Genomic DNA, 19943 nt, shown 5'->3' with positions numbered 1-19943 from the left:
CCCCCGGTCTACCTGTCGGTTCAGGAACGTTGTTTGTTCACACTGCAACAAACTTGGGCACATCGCACGAGTGTGCCGGAGCGAAGTCCCTGCCTCACGGCAGCCGCCTGCGTACCGCCAACAGAAGCCCAACCCAGGGGCTTGGCGAAATCAAAAAGGGCGCCCAGAGAGGAATCCACAAGTGTTTACCCAGAGAGACAATTCCCATAGAGCTGAAAGGGCGTATTCCCAGAGAGATTATACACAAAGAGCTGAGAGAGCGTTCTACCAAGACGCTCAACGAGAGTATTTTCAGGATACAGATGCTGAGATAGAGCTGACCCAGAGAGAGGAATTGCGAACGTATCTCACATCAATAAGTCAGGTCCGCACCAAGCGGCCTAAAAAGCTGAAAGTCACAGTCCTCTTGGAGGGCTCTCCTTGCGAGCTGGAAGTTGACACAGGATCGTCCTTGACGATCATTTCATGGGCATCGATGAAACAGGCTAACCCTAGCCTCAAAAAGAGCCAACTACGCGCACCAGACATCCTGCTACGAGACTACCAGGGGAACCGAGTCCCCATCGTGGGCCAAGGCACGTTCCAAATTCGTTTCAAGGACATCGTAGCCCAGCTGCCCGTGACCATCACCAGCGCTCCGTTACAGAACCTTCTAGGACTAGATTGGTTTGAAGCCTTGGGGTTAGAAGTCACCGGGATCAACGCCGTGGAGAACAGCAGCGCTGAGCAGATTTTTAAGGAGTTCGAGGATGTGTTCAGCCCCGGTCTTGGTAAGTATGTGGGTAAACCAATCTCATTCAATTTAGACCCCAAAGTGGCGCCAATCCGACTTAAACCGAGACGAGTGCCTTTTGCACTCCGCCCAAAAATAGATAAAGAGATCGATAAGTTAGTGGAGCAAGGAATCCTTGAGCTGGTGGATCACGCGTGCTGGGAAACTCCCATTGTGACCCCAGTTAAACCAGACGGGTCAGTCCGCATCAGCGCGGACTATAAATGCACAATTAATGTCGCGCTACAACAAAGCGCATATCCTGTGCCAGTAGTACAACACTTATTGCACTCGTTGGGGCCAGGAAAGATATTTGCTAAATTAGACATGGCACAAGCTTACCAGCAGTTGCCCGTGGATAGCGCCACAGCGGAGGCCCAAACTATAGTGACGCATAGAGGAGCATTCAAATGCAACCGGCTACAATTCGGTGTGAGTATTGCTCCAGGTCTGTTCCAGAGCGTCATGGAACGGCTTTTGCAAGGGATACCGGGAGTCGTCCCCTATTTTGACGACATCTTGGTGTCCGCTGCAAACGAGGAGCAACTATTAAAAAGAGTCAGATCTGTTTTGGCCAGAATCAGAGAAAAGGGCCTCCGCCTCAAAAAGGAGAAATGCCAAATTAACGTGCCTAGCGTAGAATTCCTGGGATATAGAATTGATGGTCAGGGAATACACCCCACTTCAAAGAAAATTAAGGCGATCCAGGACGCCCCCACACCACGAAATCAGACCGAGTTGCAGGCCTTCCTCGGACTACTTAACTTCTACAGTGTTTTTCTGAGACAGAAGGCGACCGTTGCTGAGCCATTACATCGACTACTCCAGAGGAACGCAACATGGAGATGGGGACGATCCGAAGCAGCAGCTTTTGCCGCAGTAAAGCGTTTGCTCACCACTGACTCGCTACTAGTTCAATACAGCCAGACGCTACCACTGGTATTGACCTGCGATGCATCCCCATTCGGCGTCGGCGCAGTCCTCAGCCACAGAATGCCAAACGGGAACGAAGCACCCATCGCCTTCTACTCCAGGACTCTTTCATCGGCTGAGAGGAACTACAGCCAGATGGACAGGGAAGCGTTAGCCGCTGTCGCTGGAGTTAAACGTTTTCATGAATACCTCTATGGGCGCGACTTCGAACTGATTACGGATCACAAACCGCTGTTGGGATTCTTGGCGGGAAACCACCCCACACCAGTCTCCCTTTCTCCACGCATGACCAGGTGGACTGTTTTCCTGGCTGCATATTCATACAAGCTGATACATCGACCGGGCTCCACTATAGGACACGCAGACGCACTCAGCCGTTGCCCACTACCGGACCTTTTGCCAGACCCCACTCCCGAAGTACCGGTGCTGCTCATTGACTGTTTGGACTCAGGACCGGTTTCTTCCTGCGACGTTGCAAGGTTCTCTTCTAAGGACAATATAATAAAGCAAGTTCAAACTTGGGTTTGGAGGGGGTGGCTGAAGGGAAACGTGGGCCCGGAATTCAAAATGTTTTGGTCAAAACGGGATGAACTCTCAGTGTTACAAGGTTGTTTATTGTGGGGGGATCGAGTTGTTATTCCTTATGCATTACGTAGAAATGTGTTAGATGCATTACATGTTGGGCATCCGGGGATAGTTAGGATGAAGGCGTTAGCAAGAAGTTACGTGTGGTGGCCAAACATGGACAAAGAGATAGAGGAATGGGTGGCCACTTGCGATCCAGGCCAGGAATCGAGACCAGCACCCCCGGAAGCGCCCGCCACAGAATGGGAAAAGCCTAAAGCACCCTGGTCGCGAATACACATCGACTTCGCAGGGCCAGTCCAAGGTCAGACCTTCCTTATAGTTGTGGATGCATACTCCAAATGGCTAGAAGTAGTCCTAATGACTTCAACCATGGCAGAGGCAGTCATTAAGGTTCTACGGCGACTTTTCACCACTCATGGCCTGCCCGACCTCCTGCTCTCCGATAACGGGCCCCAGTTCACGGCCATGCAATTCGAAACGTACTTAGCAGGTCAGGGGATTCGGCACGCCCTCGTCGCGCCATTCCATCCGGCATCAAACGGACAGGCGGAGAGAATGGTGCGATCCGCAAAAGAGGCCCTCGCTAGGATGGGTCCAGGTGATTGGCAAACACGCATTGATCATTACCTATTAATTCAACATATTACCCCCAGCGCAACGACGGGTAGGAGCCCCGCTGAACTACTCATGGGCCGCCGTCTACGGTCTCACCTGGACCGTCTTCACCCAAATTACTCTGCCACAGCGCCCCCAGACTCGACGAGCAAAATTCGGAGTTTTAGCATAGGGGATTCAGTATACGCCCACAACTATGCAGGGGGAACATTGTGGATGCCGGCAAAGGTCATTGGCATCACGGGTCCACAATCGTATCTGTTAGAGCTTGAAGATGGACGGAATTGGAAAAGGCACATCGATCAACTACGGGGTCGCCTGGCACACTCAGACCTGAGGGCTGACGATGGAAACTACCTGCCAGCACAAAGTCAGCCACTCGAGATCCCCAACACAGAGAACCACGACACCTACGAGCCCAGGGTAGAACAAGAGGTCGAGAGAGAACCCGAACAACGCCAAAACAACGAAAGTCTGCAGACCCCCGAACGTGAAGCAGAGAAAGCAACCGATCCTGAAACTACTCCAGATCAACCAGAACTGCGACGTTCTACCCGTGTAAGGCAAACACCATCATATCTTAAGGACTATGTAACCAACCGTAATGCGCCGTCTAAGAGGGGAGGGGTGTTAGATATTAGCATATATCGCAGCAAGTCTCCTCTCTGGTCCGCCGCTACGGCGGGAAACAGGTATCGCTCTGATTGGTCGAGAGGCGTACCCGATTCCTATAAAAGGGGAACCCTCCGTCCACAGGGCAAGCTGGATCACTACTACTACTAATAAAGAGCTGATAAGTCACTACGTGTCCGCAGTCTGTTCTCTCGTTGCCCGAATCTAACACAAATCTTCAAGAATGTTAAGCATGGCATACTCAGACCCAAAAGCAACAAGGTCTGAATATCATGCATTTTCTGGGTCAGAGCTGGAAAAGCTCCACCAGGAATTTTAGAGAAAGGTGAAGTTAATAGCTAAGTTTGGCCCAGGGTAAAATATGTATTGATTTATTTGGCAGGCGCCCAATTTGTAGACAGGACATACTAAGTTTCTTGGGTTTTGAGGAGGATCTGACTGTCTTTTGAACAAGAAATATGCCTTGGTAAGGCCACACTTGGAATACTGCATTTATTTTCGGTTGCCACAGTGTAAGAAAGATGTTGAGACTCTAGAAAGGGTGCAGTGCAGAGCAACCAAGAGGATTAGGGGACTAGAGGCTAAAACATATGAAGAACGGTTGCAGGAACTGGGTATGTCTAGTTTAATGAAAAGAAGGACTGGGGAGACATGATAGCAGTCTTCCAATATCTCAGGGGTTGCCACAAAGAAGAGGGAGCCAAGCTATTCTTCAAAGCATCAGACTGTAGAACAAGAAGCAATGGATGGAAACTAATTAAGGAGAGAAGCAACTTAGAACTAAGGAGAAATGTCCTGACAATGAGAACAATTCAGCAGTGGAACAGCTTGCCTCCAGAAGTTGTGAATGCCCCAACACTGGAAGTCTTTAAGAAGATGTTGGATAGCTATTTGGCTGAAACGGTATAGGGTTTCCGGCCTAACCAGGGGGTTGGACTAGAAGACCTCCAAGATCCCTTCTATGTATCTACTCTATTGCATTCCATTCCTAACAGTGAGGGCAATTAACCAGTGGAACAGCTTGCCTCCAGAAACTCCAGAGCCATTTGTCAGGGTATGCAAGGCGTTGCCCTGTCAGCTGGCCAGCACGCGCATGCTAATTTCAGCCTTTTGAGGCCATTTTTCGCCCTCCGGAGGCTTACAGGCAAATTGGAAGTTCAGGAATGTACTTTCGGTTTGCTCGTAGGGCCGGTTTTAGCCCTCTGGAGCCTTTAGGAGGCTTCCCTGAAGGCTCCGGAGAGCAAAAAATGACCCCACGAGCAAACCGGAAGTGACTTCAGGTTTGATCATGGGGTCATTTTTTCGTGCTCCGGAGGCTTTAGGGAAGCTCCTGAAGCCTCTGGAGGGCCTCGGGTGGTGGGTGGTGTTGGGAGGCTGTTTTCACCCTCCTCAGGCTCCTATAAAGCCTCTGGAACCTGGGGAGGGCGATAAAAGCATGCCCAAAAAAGGGGGAGAGTGCTGGTCATGCGCACGACCCCCTGGGCTCCCCCCGCTTTTGGCACGCGAGCCAAAAAAGGTTCACCCTCATTGTTCTATGTTATTGGAAATATGCTACCGCCAGGTCCAGTTTGAAATTTGCAGTATAGAAAGTATAGTGCAACATAATGCTATTTTGGAAACACATATCGTTATTTGGGCTTGACTTCTACAAAAACTCTTGGGAACAATATAATAAAAACTAAGTATAAATGAACAGAAAAGCCAAGCTTTGCAAAATGTCTAACGTGCTCCCAAGCAAATGTATTTACTGTGCAGTTTGGGAATGCTTCACAACTACTTGTAATCACAATACAGGTAGTCTTCGACTTACAACAGTTCATTTAGTGACCGTTCAAAGTTGCAAGGGCACTGGAAAGAAAGAGACTTACGACTGCTTTTCACACCTACAACGTTGCAGCAGCCCGGTGGTCATGTGATCAAAATTCACACGCTTGGAGACTGGTTCATATTTATGACCGTCACTGTGTCCTGGGGGCTCGCACGATCCCCTTTTGCGACCTTCTGACAAGTAAAGTCAATCGGGAAACCAGATTCCCTGAACAACTGTGCTTACTATTAACAACTGCGATGGTTCACTTAACAATTGCGGCCAGGAAGGTCGTAAAATGGGACAAAACTTAAGTGTCTTGCTTAGCAACAAAAACTTTGGATTCAATTGTGGTCATAAGTCGAGGATTACCTGTAATCAAATATTGCAAACTGGTTTGAAAAGAAACAGATTCCAGAAACAGAATAACAGAATTAGAAGGGATCTTGCAAGTCATCAAGGATCGGCAATCTTAGTCACTCAAAGAGCCATTTGGACCCGTTTCCCACTGAAAAGAAAACAGAGGGAGTCCCAAAACTAGCATATGTAGTTGAATTAAACATTCTGTTTTCTTCTGAAACTTTCCTTTTCTTGGATTTAAACATGGTTGGCCTACCAGGGGTTGAAAAGCTCAATAAATCAGGTGCCAGCGGGTGTCGCACATTGGCGGTTGTGACACATATTTTGAGCAACAGGGAGCTGCAACAGAGGGATGAAAGAGCCACATGCAGCCCTAGAGCAGGGGTGTCCAAAGTTGGCAACTTTAAGACTTGTGGACTTCAACTCCCAGAATTCCCCAGCCAGCAGAGCAGAGCTGGCTGGGGAATTCTGGGAGTTGAAGTCCACAAGTCTTAAAGTTGCCAACTTTGGACACCCCTGCCATAGAGCCATGGGTTGCTGACCCCTGATCTAGTGCAATCCCCCACTCAAGCAGGAGACCTTACAGCACCATTTCTCTTGGAAGGACGTTTAACTCTCTCGGTTTTTGTCCTGTTGATTTTATTCCTGTTGACTTTTCCCCCCCAGAGAGGCACTGATGGAAATGGCCCGAAGGAGTTGATGGTCACTTCCTTGAGATTAAAACATGTTCCTCGTGGTAACACGGCGTGCTTTCTTTCCGTAGGGTTATGCATCATCTCCTGCCAGAGTTTGCTTCCCACTATTCTTCCAAACGAAGAGCAATTGGTGGTGCAGCTGAACGGCTCCTTCACCTTGAAATGTTTTGGAGACAGCGAAGTCAGCTGGCAGCATCCCATCCCAGAGGGCAACCATTCCATAACCATCAGAAACGAAGAGAACAACAGTGGCCTTTTTGTGACTGTCCTTGAAGTGGCAAACGTTTCAGCTTCTCTCACCGGATTATACATTTGTTATTATAATCACTCTCAAGAGGAAGATGGAGAGGTGGAGGGGAAAGAGATCTACATTTTTGTGCCAGGTGAGTTGATTTGAGCCACGGTGGCGCAGTGGCTAGAGTGCAGCACTGCAGGCTACTTCTGCTGCCTGCCGGCTGCCTGCAGTTTGTCGGTTTCATTGAGGGCTGCATCAGGGTTGTGTTTGACCTTGGGGGGGTGGCCAGGCATGCAGCCATCTTTTTGGGGGGATTTTTGGCCTGCCACACTTTCTATTATTCTACTATGCATTTTCTATTGTGGGAAAATGGGAGGGGGGATAGTATGGAGTTAGATGCTATGTAGCCATAACAAACTTCTTTTTAGAAAGCCAAGGTCATCCTTTGTCTTTGCACCTCTGCACCGGGCCGGAACTGGATGGGTGGAACTGCCAGAATGGCAGTGGAAGATTGGGCCATGTGATGGATTTGTGGGTATTTTAACTGGGTGGGGAAAACCGGGAAGCTTTCAGATTCGGGTTTTCCCAGGTGTGCCAACATGGCTCACTTAATAAATTGGAACTTTGAGGAATCTTTTGCCTTGGACTCTGATTTACTTTTGGATGCTATTTGGAAGCCTGACATTAACTCGAATCTGACATTGGGCATGGCCAGCTCAATGTCACTCATGTTGGAGTGCTCATGGTGGCCCAGGTGCACTGCCAGCAAAAATGGGCTCCCAAGTTGCCAGTGAAGGTCCGGCCTCCTGCAACCCTCTGCCAATGAAAACAGAGCTCAGGAGGGCTGCACATGTCCCTTCCTGGCTTTGTTTTCACTGGCAGAGGCACTGCTGGCCGGTGCTTTGCTGTTTCCCGGGTGGCCCCGTGGGCCAGATCTAAGTACCCTGTGGGCCAAATCTGGCCCATGGGCCTTGAATTTGACACCCTGGGCTAGAGAGACAAGTAGCTTCTACTGTATCTCTTTGACTTACAACAACTGAAACATTCAGTGGTTCTCAACCTATGCTTCACCACGGACCCTCTTTAAATAACTTTTGTGGCCATGGACCAGAGGTGGGTTCCTACCGGTTTGGACCGGTCCGGATGAGTAGGTAGTAACTCGGCTGGCCACGCCCCTCAACTGGTCCTATTGGCAGAGCCATAGGTGGCACCATCTTGTTTTTTGCTTCTGTGCATGCGCAGAAGCAACTTTTTTACTACTGTGCATTTGCGCATAGTGCGCCCGAAGTGCATTCCTGAGCAAACCAGCAGTAGAAGCCGGAACCCACCCCTGCCATGGCCCATGGCCAGGGGGCCCCTTCCAAGACTTAACTCAAGATTTAAAGCATGAACGATTTTGCCTTTATAATAACCCACGTGTCTACTAAGGGTCCCCACCTTCTGATTATGGCTGGAATATGGAAAGCGTCCCGGTGAGAACGGCTGGGGAAATAATGAGCTCTGTTGAGCTATGTGAAAACCCAGCTGGCAAGCCATCGTTGAGAGGTCCTTTGTGGATTGGAACCATCTTGAAGGGACGGGGCACAAGGAGAGGCATTTTGGACGCCTGTGAGGGGCGAGGCAAGCTCCCCAACAGGTCCGATTCAAAGCTCTCTGGGAATCGGCAGCGGGGGTGGCAGCCATCTTCATATGACTGCTCTGGAGACGGGGCATCTGGAACAAGATTTGTGCAGGTGCGGAGAAGCGGACGGAGTGTTTGATCCAGAGGAAGATTGGCCGATGTAAGAGTAAGAGAAACAAATTTTGGAGCTTAAAAATTTCCCGGAACTAAGCTAGTGGCTAATCATCACTTGGAATGCGGAGGACGGAGAGAAAGGAGGAGACAACTATCGGTGAGAGAGTACTGAGACCAAGAAGAACTTTGTTAATAAATTTGGAATTGGAAAAACCTAAAGCCAAAAATAAAAAATGGGAAGATTAGGAAAATTGGAATATGGACTTGGAAGTTTTGGTTCAACTACTGGAATAACTCATATTATTGTACAACGCATGGAATGAAGGCTCGAGATTGAACTATTAATGTATGTATTTATTCCTCCAACCCTATTGATGTTAAGTATCTGATTCTCAACAGATCCAGCTGTTCCCTTTGTCCCATCCTCCCCCGAAGATTTGTTCATTGTGGCCAGTGAGGAAGACAATTCTTCCATTATCCCCTGTCGCACGACCGATCCTAACACTCAAGTCACCCTGATGAACAGAGAAGGGAAAGTTCTGTATGCCTCTTACGACAACAGACTGGGCTTCATTGGAAACTTCTCTTTGGGCTCCTACATATGCAAGACAACTGTCAAAGCAGTCGAATTCCAGTCTGGCGAATTTTTCATCTATGTTTACAAAGGTACGTCTCTTTGTGCTTTTCAATCGAAATGGATAAATGACACGCTTGAGTCTCCTTAGATCAGTGTTTCTCAACCTTGGTAACTTTAAGTCCTGTGGACTTCAACTTCCAGAATTCCCCAGCCAGCTGGCTGGGGGATTCTGGGAATTGAAGTCCACAGGGCTTAAAGTCGCCAAGGTTGAGAAACACTGCCTTAGATGCTTTGTGAAAAGGTCCCAACTGCTTCTTGTTAAAGACACGGTCATCTTATAAGTGCAAGTAGTCCTCGACTTACAACCACAATTGAGTCCAACATTTCTGTTGTCAAGTGAGACATTTCTTAAGTGAATTTTACAATTGTTAAGAGAATCACTGCAATTGACGAGTTAGTAACATAGTTGTTAAGTGAGTCTGGCTTCCCCACTGACTTTGCTAGTCAGAAGGTTGCAAAAGGTGATCACATGACCCTGGGACACTGCAACGGTCGTATGTATGAGTCAATTACCAAGTATCTGAATTGTGATCACGTTCACCAGGGGCTGCTGCAACGGTGTTTAGTGCACAAAACGGTCATAATTCACTTTCTTCCATGCTGGGGGAACAGACACCAATGTGCCCTCTTCCACGTCTACAATAGATTCCTGCTTTTGAATCCCAAAGATTCAGTTCCACCCATGTAATGATTCAAACATGTTATTTATTTTATATGGCAAAGAATGCTGTTTGTTCTTTTAGCTCAAAAACCTCCCAAATGCCTTGAGTTGGCCCCACGAACAACAGTTTTTAAAAATACGGTGATTTAGTCAGTGCTGAAAACTAATTTTTTTCCCTACCCGTTCTGTGGGCGTGGCTTGGTGGGAGTGTCATGTGACTGGGTGGGCATGGTTGTGTAGTCATGTGACTGGGGGGATCAAAATACAGAAACTCACTTTAACAATATTCTGCTGGAGCAGGGGGTTGGACTAGATGACCTCCAGGTCCCTTCCAGCCCTGTGCTCTTTCAAGGTATCCTCTGAAGATGCGTCTAGTGCCAGGTTTGTGGTTCTTCCTCCCTCTCCTTTTTCCCTCCCTCCCTCTTTCTCTCTCTCTCTTTCTCTCTCTCTCTCTCTTTCGCCCCACCCCCATCCCCCATTTTTGGACTAGCAGGCCTTAGGAAAGCCTCCTGGGAGCAAAGACAGACCCCAAATGCTAAAAAAAAGTTCTAAAAAAAGTTTCCTACCATTGCATAGCACAGCTGATCGTCCAAACTTTTTTTTCTTTGTTAACTATTTTTTTTACTACAGAACCTGCCCAAACCGGTAGGATTTCACCCCTGGATTTAGTTTAATAAATTTCTCCCCACACATCTTTAATGTTGACGTTCTCCTTAATGTATGGTAGAGAAATAGGGTCTTCAAGAGAATGATGTTATATGCATATTATTTCCTTAAAATGTTTAATCTTCTTCCAGCTCCAACGTCCCTTCGTGTTGAAATTGAGTCCCCCAAGACCGTGTATAAAACCGGAGAAACCATTACCGTTACTTGTGTGGTCTTGGATAACGAAGTGGTAAACCTAGAGTGGAATTATCCAGGGAAAGCGGTAAATATCCCTTTTTGTTGTTGACTCAATGACCGGAGGAGGCCGTGGGTGGGTCTTTTAAGTCCTGATTTGATTTTGATTTTTTAAAAAGAAAATGCCTGTATAAAAACACTGGGAAGAAAGGCCAATTGTTAAATGCATTCGCTTGGTCAGCTGTCAAGACTTAACGGTTAGCAAGCATGCAGAACTTTGCCGAATGCTACGCAGAGATGAGTAACACATGAGTTTGACAGGAAGTGGGAGAGGAAGAGTAATAACAACCTGGAATATATATATATATATAATACGACAAAAATGGTTTTTGCATAGCTGCTCACATGTTACACTTGTGCTGATGAAAGAACATGATTATTTCCAAATGTCTTTAAGTCCTAATCCAAAGCGGCCTTCTCTAACATGGCCTAATCCATAAGGTTTGGATTCTCTGACCCGCATAATTAGACAGATTTGACAATTATGGAATCCAGAATGGGACTTCTTCTGAAAATTCTTGGGGACAAGGAGGCTGATGAGATTGCAGAATGATGGCTAACGTTTTTACTGCACCCATAATGCAGTGTGTGTGTGACACACTCTCCCGTGCTCCCCGGGCCTAGTAGGCCTCTCTGTAGCCTTCTCGGAGCAAAAATGGGCCGGGGGGGGGGGAAGCCCGCGGGGGGGCAAGCCACACCCCACGCACCCTCCTGCACCTCTCGCACTCCCCTGCACTTCCCCCCACTTTTCATGCATGCACGCGCGATCCCCCCCGCCTGCGCATGCGTCTCCCACATGCAGCCCGCTCCCCCTGCACATGTGCGGCAGAGACCTGAAAATCAGCTGGCCGGCAGGAGCCATGCGTGCATGTGCAGTTGAGTTGAGCTGGGGTGACAGCTCATGTGCCCGCAGAGAGGGCATTGCATGCCACCTGTTGCGTGTGTGCCATAGGTTCGCCATTATGGAAATAGCACAATGTTTTCTGAAGATATCTTATTTTAACAAGATTTCTGTCTTGACTACCTGTCCCGTTCCGTCTCTCCCATATGCAGAAGACTAAAGGAATAATCACCCTTGATGACATCAAAATCCCAACCCAGAAGCTGATTTATAATTTAACCATTCCAGATGCATCCGTGAAAGACAGTGGGGATTATGAGTGTGCCGTTCGACATGTGACCAAAGATTTTAAGAAAATGGAAAGGATAGCCATCTATGTTCACGGTAGAGTTTGTTTCTCTTTTTCACGCTATGAGTCATGGGAATGGCAACAGAGGTAGTCATGGAACTATTGTCTTCCTACAGATAAAGGGTTTGTTGACTTGGAACCTCTTTTCAAGCCCACGGAAGCCGTCAATCTACATGAAGTGAAAAACTTTGTAATTTATGTCGATGCATACCCAGAGCCGAAATTGTTCTGGCTAAAGGACAACGTCACTCTGATGGAGAATCTCACAGAGATTGTAACCAGTTCCAAGCAAATCAAAGAAACGAGGTAAAGGGACAAGTCCGTCATAGATTGATGGGTTTGTTCACCATTGAATTCTCCATTTGTGAAAGAAGGTGTCTTGTCAGAAATTGTTTACTCTCCCTGCTGAATAAGCTTCATTCTATGATACACCTCTCTGAACATTTTCTCTAGTTCTCAGTCTACGTCATACACTCCGTTTTTGACTGATGATTTTGTCGTTGTCCCCATAGCCTTAACCTCCAAGGTCCTCTCCAGCCCTATGATTCTAAGTATTGGTTGAACAGAGCATAAGAGTAATTCTGCTTTATTCCCCGTTGCTTTGTCAGTCAGTGCCAGATCGACACTACAAAAACCACACACCTTCTTGTATTTTCCTTCCTAAAATGTTATTAACCCTTCTCATTCCAAATCATTGAAAATATTGACTCTATACTCGCAACAGTGGGCCAGAACCCACTGTAACAGCATTGCCAAAAAGCCATTAAGAATTGTGAACCTAATCATGTGAAGCTTCTTCTCTGGTAATGTTGTACTGCTAACCAGAGCATACAAAACATTTGCTAGACCAATTCTCGAATACAGCTCATCTGTCTGGAACCCGCACTGCATATAATACAATTGAGGGAGTCCAGAGACATTTCACCAGAAGAGTCCTCCACTCCTCTGCTCACAACGGAATCCCTTATGCCACCAGGCTCGAAATTTTGGGCTAGGACAACTTAGAATTACGCCGCCTTCAGTCTGACCTAAGCATAGTACATAAAATTATCTACTACAATGTCCTACCAGGCAATGACTACTTCAGCTTCAACCACAACAACACCGGAGCACACAATAGATACAAACTTATGGTAAACCGCTCCAAACTCGATTGCAGAAAATACGACTCCAGCAACAGAGTGGTCGATGCCTGGAATGCTCTACCTGACTCAGTGGTTTCTTCCCCAAACCCCCAAAACTTTAACCTTAGACTGTCTACTGTGGACCTCACCCCATTCCTAAGATGTCTGTAAAGGGCGTGCATAAGCACACCAATGTGCCTACCGTCCCTGTTCTAATGTTCCCTTTTATTCGTATCCATTTCATGCATTCATAATCATATTTATATTTATATCTGTTATCTAATACATGCTTGATGAAATAAATAAATAAATAAATAAATAAATAAATAAATAAATAAATAAAATAAAATAAATAAACATGTCTGCAATCTGAACTTCCCTGTTTTCTTCCTCTTCCCCTGCTATATCTTTCACTGTAACAGCAATTGTACCAGCTTCTTAATTGCGAAGTTGCAATGCTGATTGTTGTGTGTAATCAGTCTGCTCCTTGTCTTTTGAGTCCGATTATAAGTCCCAGCACCCCCAGTTTGCTTTGGTTGAAGAGAAGTAAGGCCAGTGATCTTAACTCTGTCAGTGGAAAAAGAAATATAAATGCTATAAATTTGATTTAGGATGAGAGAGAAGAGGTACTCCAGAATGGTGACATTTTGGTCTAATGAATCTTATACTACTTATATCAGGGGTGAAATTCAGCAGGTTCTAACAGGTTCTGAAGAACCGGTAGTGAAAATTTTGAGTAGTTTGGAGAACTGGCAAATGCAACCTCTGGCTGGCCCCAGGAGTGGGGAGGGAATGGGGATTTTGCAGTATCCTTCCCCAGCCACGCCCACCAAGCTAAGCCCACAGAACGGGTAGTAAATTTTTAAATTTCACCAGACTTTTATACACATATTTTTGCTTCCATTAAAATAATTACTTTATTCCTACTGTGTTGCGCTATTTTTTTAATCATAGTTTTTTTTATCCCCCCCTCCTCACAGATATCAGAGTGTATTAAAATTAATTCGTGCCAAGGAAGAAGACAGTGGATATTATACACTAGTAGCCCAGAATGAGGATGAAATCCAAAGATACACTTTCTCTCTGCTCGTACGAGGTAAACTTGTAAAATGGGACAAGCCATTATCAATATCAATAAAGGAGAATATTTGTAGTTCAGTGTTGAAAAGAGGGGTCCTTGGTGGTCTCTGAGCTTGCTTATTTTCTTACAGACATTTCATTACCCAAATAGCTAACTTCATCAGTGATATTAGCAAGAAAACAAGCAAGCTCACACAAGCCAATTTTACAACACATCATTTGGAAAAAGCATGTGAGGTATAAATATAACATCAAGTCCAATGTGTAACTATATAATTATAAAAATGTGTGTATGTGTGTGTGTATGTTCCAGCATAACTCTGGAACGCCTTGAGCAATTTCAACCAAACTTGGTACACAGATGACTTACCCTCTGGAGAAAAATATTATGTGGTTAAGACACCACTAACACCCCTTGTGATGTGTGTTCTGTTAAGATACAGCCTGTTGTGCCTTAAAATGGCTTCTACTGTGCAGCGCAGTGGAGTTGCCATGGTAACAGCTTCACAGTACTCCATAAAGGGGCTCCCTCTGGTACAGGGGAAAATCCAACATTAAAAATTACTTTCGGTCCAGACATTTTCCCCCTACAAATAAATATCCGGGTAACGCCAGGTTATCAGCTATATAATATAATAATATCAAGGAACAGTTTAGAATGCCAGATCAACTATAAAGGCCAGTAGTAACACATCTCAAAATTCTTGTGATGATCAAACGAAGGAAAACCCACCTTTGTCCATCTTGGCAGCCTGGGTCACTGGAACCGGCAGCGACCTAGGCCTGCCACACACCCAAACCAGTTCTCTCGGCAGCGCCATAGGTGCCGCCATCTTGTTTTTGCCTTCTGTGCATGTGCAGAGCAATTTGCACTGTGCATGCGCGCGGGTTGGTGCGTGCGGGGCGCATCCCTGAGTGAACCGGCAGCAGCGGCAGCTGGAAACCATCCCTAAGTAAGAAGTTCAGGGGAAAAAAATATATTACAGTAGATGGGCAAAGATGAACTGGACCTTGTAAGAAAATAATAATAATAATAATGATAATAATAATGCAAAACCATTGGCCTTTATTTCCATCAAATTCATGAGTGATATAGATTGACTGCACCATTCCAGCAATAATACCTTCAATGGACTCCCCTGTTCACATCATGAAATGCTTCTGAAATTCAGTCAGTAACTTAGCAAATTATGTAGGAAAATTGTGCTTGCTTGTTGATACCAGTGGATGATAGTCTGGGGATTATTAATTCAGTCGACATACTGTACTTCAACATCTGGTGTGCTTGGCTGAAAGGCAGATGTGGTCCTATCCATGCGGTTTTAATTTGGAGAGAGGAAAGGGCACCTTAAAGGGATAAGGAATTACAGAACAAAATAAGCATTTAGTGGAGAACTTATGCCGATGACCAAGTTTAAAGAAGGAAATTTGGAAAGAGTTCATAGAGATCTGTTTTCATTCAATGCTATCAGATACTTTTCATTTACGTGTGTCCTTAAAAAGAGCCTCAATTAATTGGGTCGTAGATTATAAATGTTTTTATACAACTTGCAGATGGTAAATGGTGTTTTGGGAGAGCTTTGCTCTCTGACACAGAGAGGAGTGTGTGGTTTTTAACCACAGGATCTAACAATGCACAATGCTTTAACTAAAATCTGAATGTCTCTTCTGCTTCTGGACGATTGGATTTATATATTGGTAAAATTAACCAACAGGGACGTGGTGGCTCAGGGGCTAAGATGCTGAACTTGTCGATCAGAAAAGTCAAAAGTTCGGGGGTTCGAATCCCTAGCACTGCATAACGGAATGAGCTCCCGTTACTTGTCCCAGCTTCTGCCAACCTAGCAGTTCGAAAGCATGTAAAAATGCAAGTAGATAAATAGGGGCCACCTTTGATGGGAAAGTAACAGTGTTCCGTGTGCCTTCAGCGTTTAGTCATGATGGCCACATGACCACAGAGACGGTGCTGGCTCTTCGGCTTTGAAACAGAGATGAGCACCGCCCCCTAGAGTCGGGAACGACTAGCATACATGTGCGAGGGGAATCTTTACCTTTACCTTAAAATTAACTGATTGGCAAACTGACTGTTAATGGAAATCTTGTAACTTTTAAGTTGAAATAGTCAATTTAAGTCTTGATTTCTCACATTTTTTTCATAGAAATATAGTGGCAGAAAACTTTTTAAAAGCAATATCTTATCCAGTTGCTTATACTGTATTGTTGACAAAATGGTCCCAGATATTCTGTATCTAACAGCAGAATATTGCTAACTCAGAAGATGTAATTCCTCTTGGAGTCGGTATTTGGAGTGTTTGTTTAGTGACTGTTTGCAGTTACAGTGGTAATGAAAAAGTAACAAATCCTCACATTTATGACCTTTTCAGATCTATAAAGCAGAGGACAGCTGAAGTAAAATCATAAGCACAGTCTTAGTTTCACTTGGTGACTGCTTTGCTTGCTGACCAAGTTGTTTGTTCCAATTTTGCTCTGGTAAAAGAGGACTAGACATAAACTATCAGTTCCTACTGAAAACAAAGAAATAGCTTGGCCTCATACCACTTATCTTCATGGTACTGATTTCCATGGATTTCAGTTCTCATGATTTGCAAGCACCCTGTGGGTTGGGCCATATTGGCTGTGAATAAGGGAAGTTCAACAGATCCCAAACCCACCAGATTCAAGAAGGTTTCCTTACGCAGCTTGTGACTCCGTTTAGTTGGGGGTACCTCTGGGAAAATATCCAATGTATTGCCATCTAGCAATGCAATCTTCCTACTTAGAAGAAAGGTATGGTGAATTGCTCTCTGCTGTGGCCTGTCGGCTGTTGGCCCCTCCTGCAGCCGAATCAGATGAGGAGGAGGCGGAGTGGGAGTCAGACACAGCAGCAAGGCAACCCGAGAGCTCCGAGGGGGAAGAGGGAATGGAGCCCGCAGAAAGAAAGAGAAAGGGGTGGAGCCTGGGTCGTTCGTCAGCCCTCAGATGGAAAGTCAACAGCCCCCAGGTCTGGAGGTGGCTGATGAGGAAGAAGAGGAACAGCTGGGCCCAGTGCATGATGCGCGGATGCACAGAAGGCAGAGGAGAGGAGAGTAATGGAAATCTATGGGCCGGTCCTTGGGACAGAAGAGCCACAGCTGCTAGCAAAGCCCCATCCTAGCTCTGGGGATAAAAGGCAGGGGGTGGAGATGAATAGATGTGGCAGGCAGACTTGTTAGCCTGCGCTGAGAGAGAAGCTTTTTGCTGGGACTGCTGAAGCTCCTAATAAAGGAATCACTGAGTTCACTTCTGGTGGTTTGTCGTGTTTGAGTAGCTGGGTCAGAACACTCTCCCTTTCAGGCAAAGCAATCGCAGTACGGCCTGATACCGTCAAATCTTACGGGTGTTTGATTAAAGTTCATCTCATTGAGTTAAGAGAAAAGTATTTAAGGTAAATAGGCATAGATCAGTGCCGGCTAACCTTTTTGTCCTTGTGTGCTGAAATCGTGCATGTGCCTACACCCAAAATGCAATGCCCCCTGCCCCCTGCACATGTGACTCCCACCCCCGTGCGACTCCCCGTGCTCCCCTCGTGCATGCATGTGTCCCCCCCTCTCATGACCCGTTTTGGGCTAGCAGGCCTCCCTGAAGCCTCCTGGAACCAAAAGCTGGCTGCTTGTGTGTGTGTGTGTGTGTGTGTGTGTGTGTGTGTGTGTGTGTGACACCCAACCCTCTGCAATCCCTTGCTCCCGCGCAAGCTCCTGTGTCTCCCGTGTGCACGGCAGAGACCTGAAAATCAGCTGGCTGGTGGGAGGTGTATGCCCATGCGGGGTGGAGCTGAGCTGGGCAACGGCTTGCGTGCCCATAGAGATGGCACGCGTGCCATAGGTTGTCATCCCGGGCATAGATCATTTCTATAATGCAGGAGGTTGTCCTGTCTCAGAGAATACAAGCAAAAAAACCCTCCTGTGTCCATTTCTGAAGCTTCCTCAAGAAACAACGGTGCCTGCCAGGCAGATGTGGATTCAGAAATAGACTGTCTCTGAAGAAACCACCCCCAGCACACAGATCTCTTACATGCTCTTCCCAATTTTTCCTTTTCCAGTTCCAGCTTTAATTCGAGACCTGATAGATAATCACCATGGCTCTTCCGGGCAGACAGTCAAATGTTTGGCAGAAGGCACACCCCTCCCCAATGTGGAATGGCTGGTTTGCAAGGACATTAAGAAGTAAGGCCTTTGGTTTTTGGGCTGCCTCGGGTGGCTTTATCTGCCTGGTATAATCATACGTTTACTCTATACTTTTCATAATATACCGTATTTTTCGGACTATAAGACGCACCGGAGTATAAGATGCACCAAGATTTTGAAGAGGTAAATTTTTTTTTAAAGTTTTTGCCCTCCCCAGCACCCAGGAGCACTCTGCAGGCCTCCCGACCCCTCTGCACGCCTCGTTTTTTGTGAAAAAAGGGGCATGCAGAGAGTTTGAGAGGCCTGCAGAATGCTTCTGGGGCTGGGGAGGGCAAAAATGAACAGAAAATGGCCCATTGCTCATGAAAACGGGCCTGTTTTTCTGCAAAAAATGGCTTGTGACGAGTTTGGGAGGCCTGTAGAGTACTCCTGGGAGCTTGGGAGGGCAAAAACACTCCGGTTTTTGTGAAAAACAGCCCCATTTTTCGCTCATTTTTGCCCTCCCCAGCCACCAGGAATCGTTTGCAGGCCTCCCAAACTCTCTGCGTATCCGTTTTTGCAAAGGGAGCAGGGTTTGGGGGGACAAAAAATGCTGTATTCAGTGTATAAGACGCACCCAGATTTTCACCCTCTTTTGGGGGAAGAAAAGGTGCGTCTTATACTCCAAAAATATGTTATATGTTCTACAACAGGGTGCCTTCGAGTTTGTATTGCATTTTAACTCTCACAACTCCAAAATTGATAATCATTTATTAGCTAATAATAAATGGGCAGTAAGAATGGAAAATGGCTAAACGGTTATGGGAGTTGAAACCATTTGAAAATACGTTTAGGCATCACTGATGTAAAGATTTCAGATTTGAGAGTGGGAATATCATTTTATTGATTAAAATACCTCTTGAATTTTTAACTCTTGGTGCAATCGGTGTATTGTTAAATGTGTGAGCGTATATAATGCCTCTTTAAACAACCCAAGCCACAAGATTTCCTAATCAGAGTTGAAGAAACAGCAATGGTTAATCCTTTCTCATACATGGTGCCTTCTCCACAGCTATAATTTTCTTCCTAGTCTAGTTTGATGAAAAGAAGGACTAGGGGAGACATGATAGCAGTGTTCTGATATCTCAGGGGCTGCCACAAAAAAGAGGGAGTCAAGCTATTCTCCAAAGCAACTGAGGGTAGGACAAGATGCTATGGGTGGAAACTAATCAAGGAGAGAAGCAACTTAGAATTAAGGAGAAATTTCCTGACAGTGAGAACAATTAATCAGTGGAACTCCTTGCCTCGAGAAGTTGTGAATCTTCCAACACTGGAAGTTTTTAAGAAGATATTAAATAATGATTTGTATAGGGTTGCTTGTCTAAGCAGGGGTTGGACTAGAAGATCTCCAAGTTCCCTTCCAACTCTGTTATTCTATTCTGTTCCTTATAGAAACTGGTACCTCTTGAGTGTTGGAGTTATATATAATTTAAAGCCCAAGATTAATTGTTAATAATAAGCCAACCTTATAAACTGTGTCTAACAATATTTCCTAAGTTTAAATTTTGTGTGAAAAGCAGGCTATAAATCTATCAAATAAATACTTTGGATTTGAGATTTGAGAACTGAGATTTGTCCACATACCTGGTACCCTTCTTAATACTCCTGAAATGTTGCTTGTGGTATAAATCTGTAGTATCAGTGGCTGTTGTTCAAAGAAAATGTTGCTTTTGCTTGGGCAACGTGTTATTTAAAGATGCACGTAAAGGTATCTGTCCACTCAATAGTCTTCAGTAAAAGAAGAATCTTTTTTTGGCGGGATCAATGAAAAAGCGA

General features: G+C 45.8%; 1 protein-coding gene across 2 annotated transcripts in view; it reads left to right on the top strand.

Annotated features, from left to right (window-relative positions):
* Positions 1 to 19943, top strand: part of PDGFRA (platelet derived growth factor receptor alpha) — a 69397-nt gene that overhangs the window by 19459 nt on the left and 29995 nt on the right. For both annotated transcript variants that reach the window (XM_081959288.1, XM_081959289.1), the window contains exons 3-9: positions 6472 to 6786; positions 8773 to 9039; positions 10469 to 10599; positions 11625 to 11796; positions 11878 to 12067; positions 13866 to 13981; positions 18044 to 18167. In XM_081959288.1, the coding sequence (XP_081815414.1) occupies positions 6472 to 6786; positions 8773 to 9039; positions 10469 to 10599; positions 11625 to 11796; positions 11878 to 12067; positions 13866 to 13981; positions 18044 to 18167 (1315 nt within the window). The remainder of the gene's footprint in view (positions 1 to 6471; positions 6787 to 8772; positions 9040 to 10468; positions 10600 to 11624; positions 11797 to 11877; positions 12068 to 13865; positions 13982 to 18043; positions 18168 to 19943) is intronic.

This window comes from Natrix helvetica (assembly GCF_964273705.1).
Source record: "Natrix helvetica genome assembly, chromosome: 7".
NCBI lineage: Eukaryota > Metazoa > Chordata > Lepidosauria > Squamata > Natricidae > Natrix > Natrix helvetica.
The sequence above is the reverse complement of the archived record's forward strand: the minus strand, read 5'-3'. Positions and strand labels throughout refer to the sequence as shown.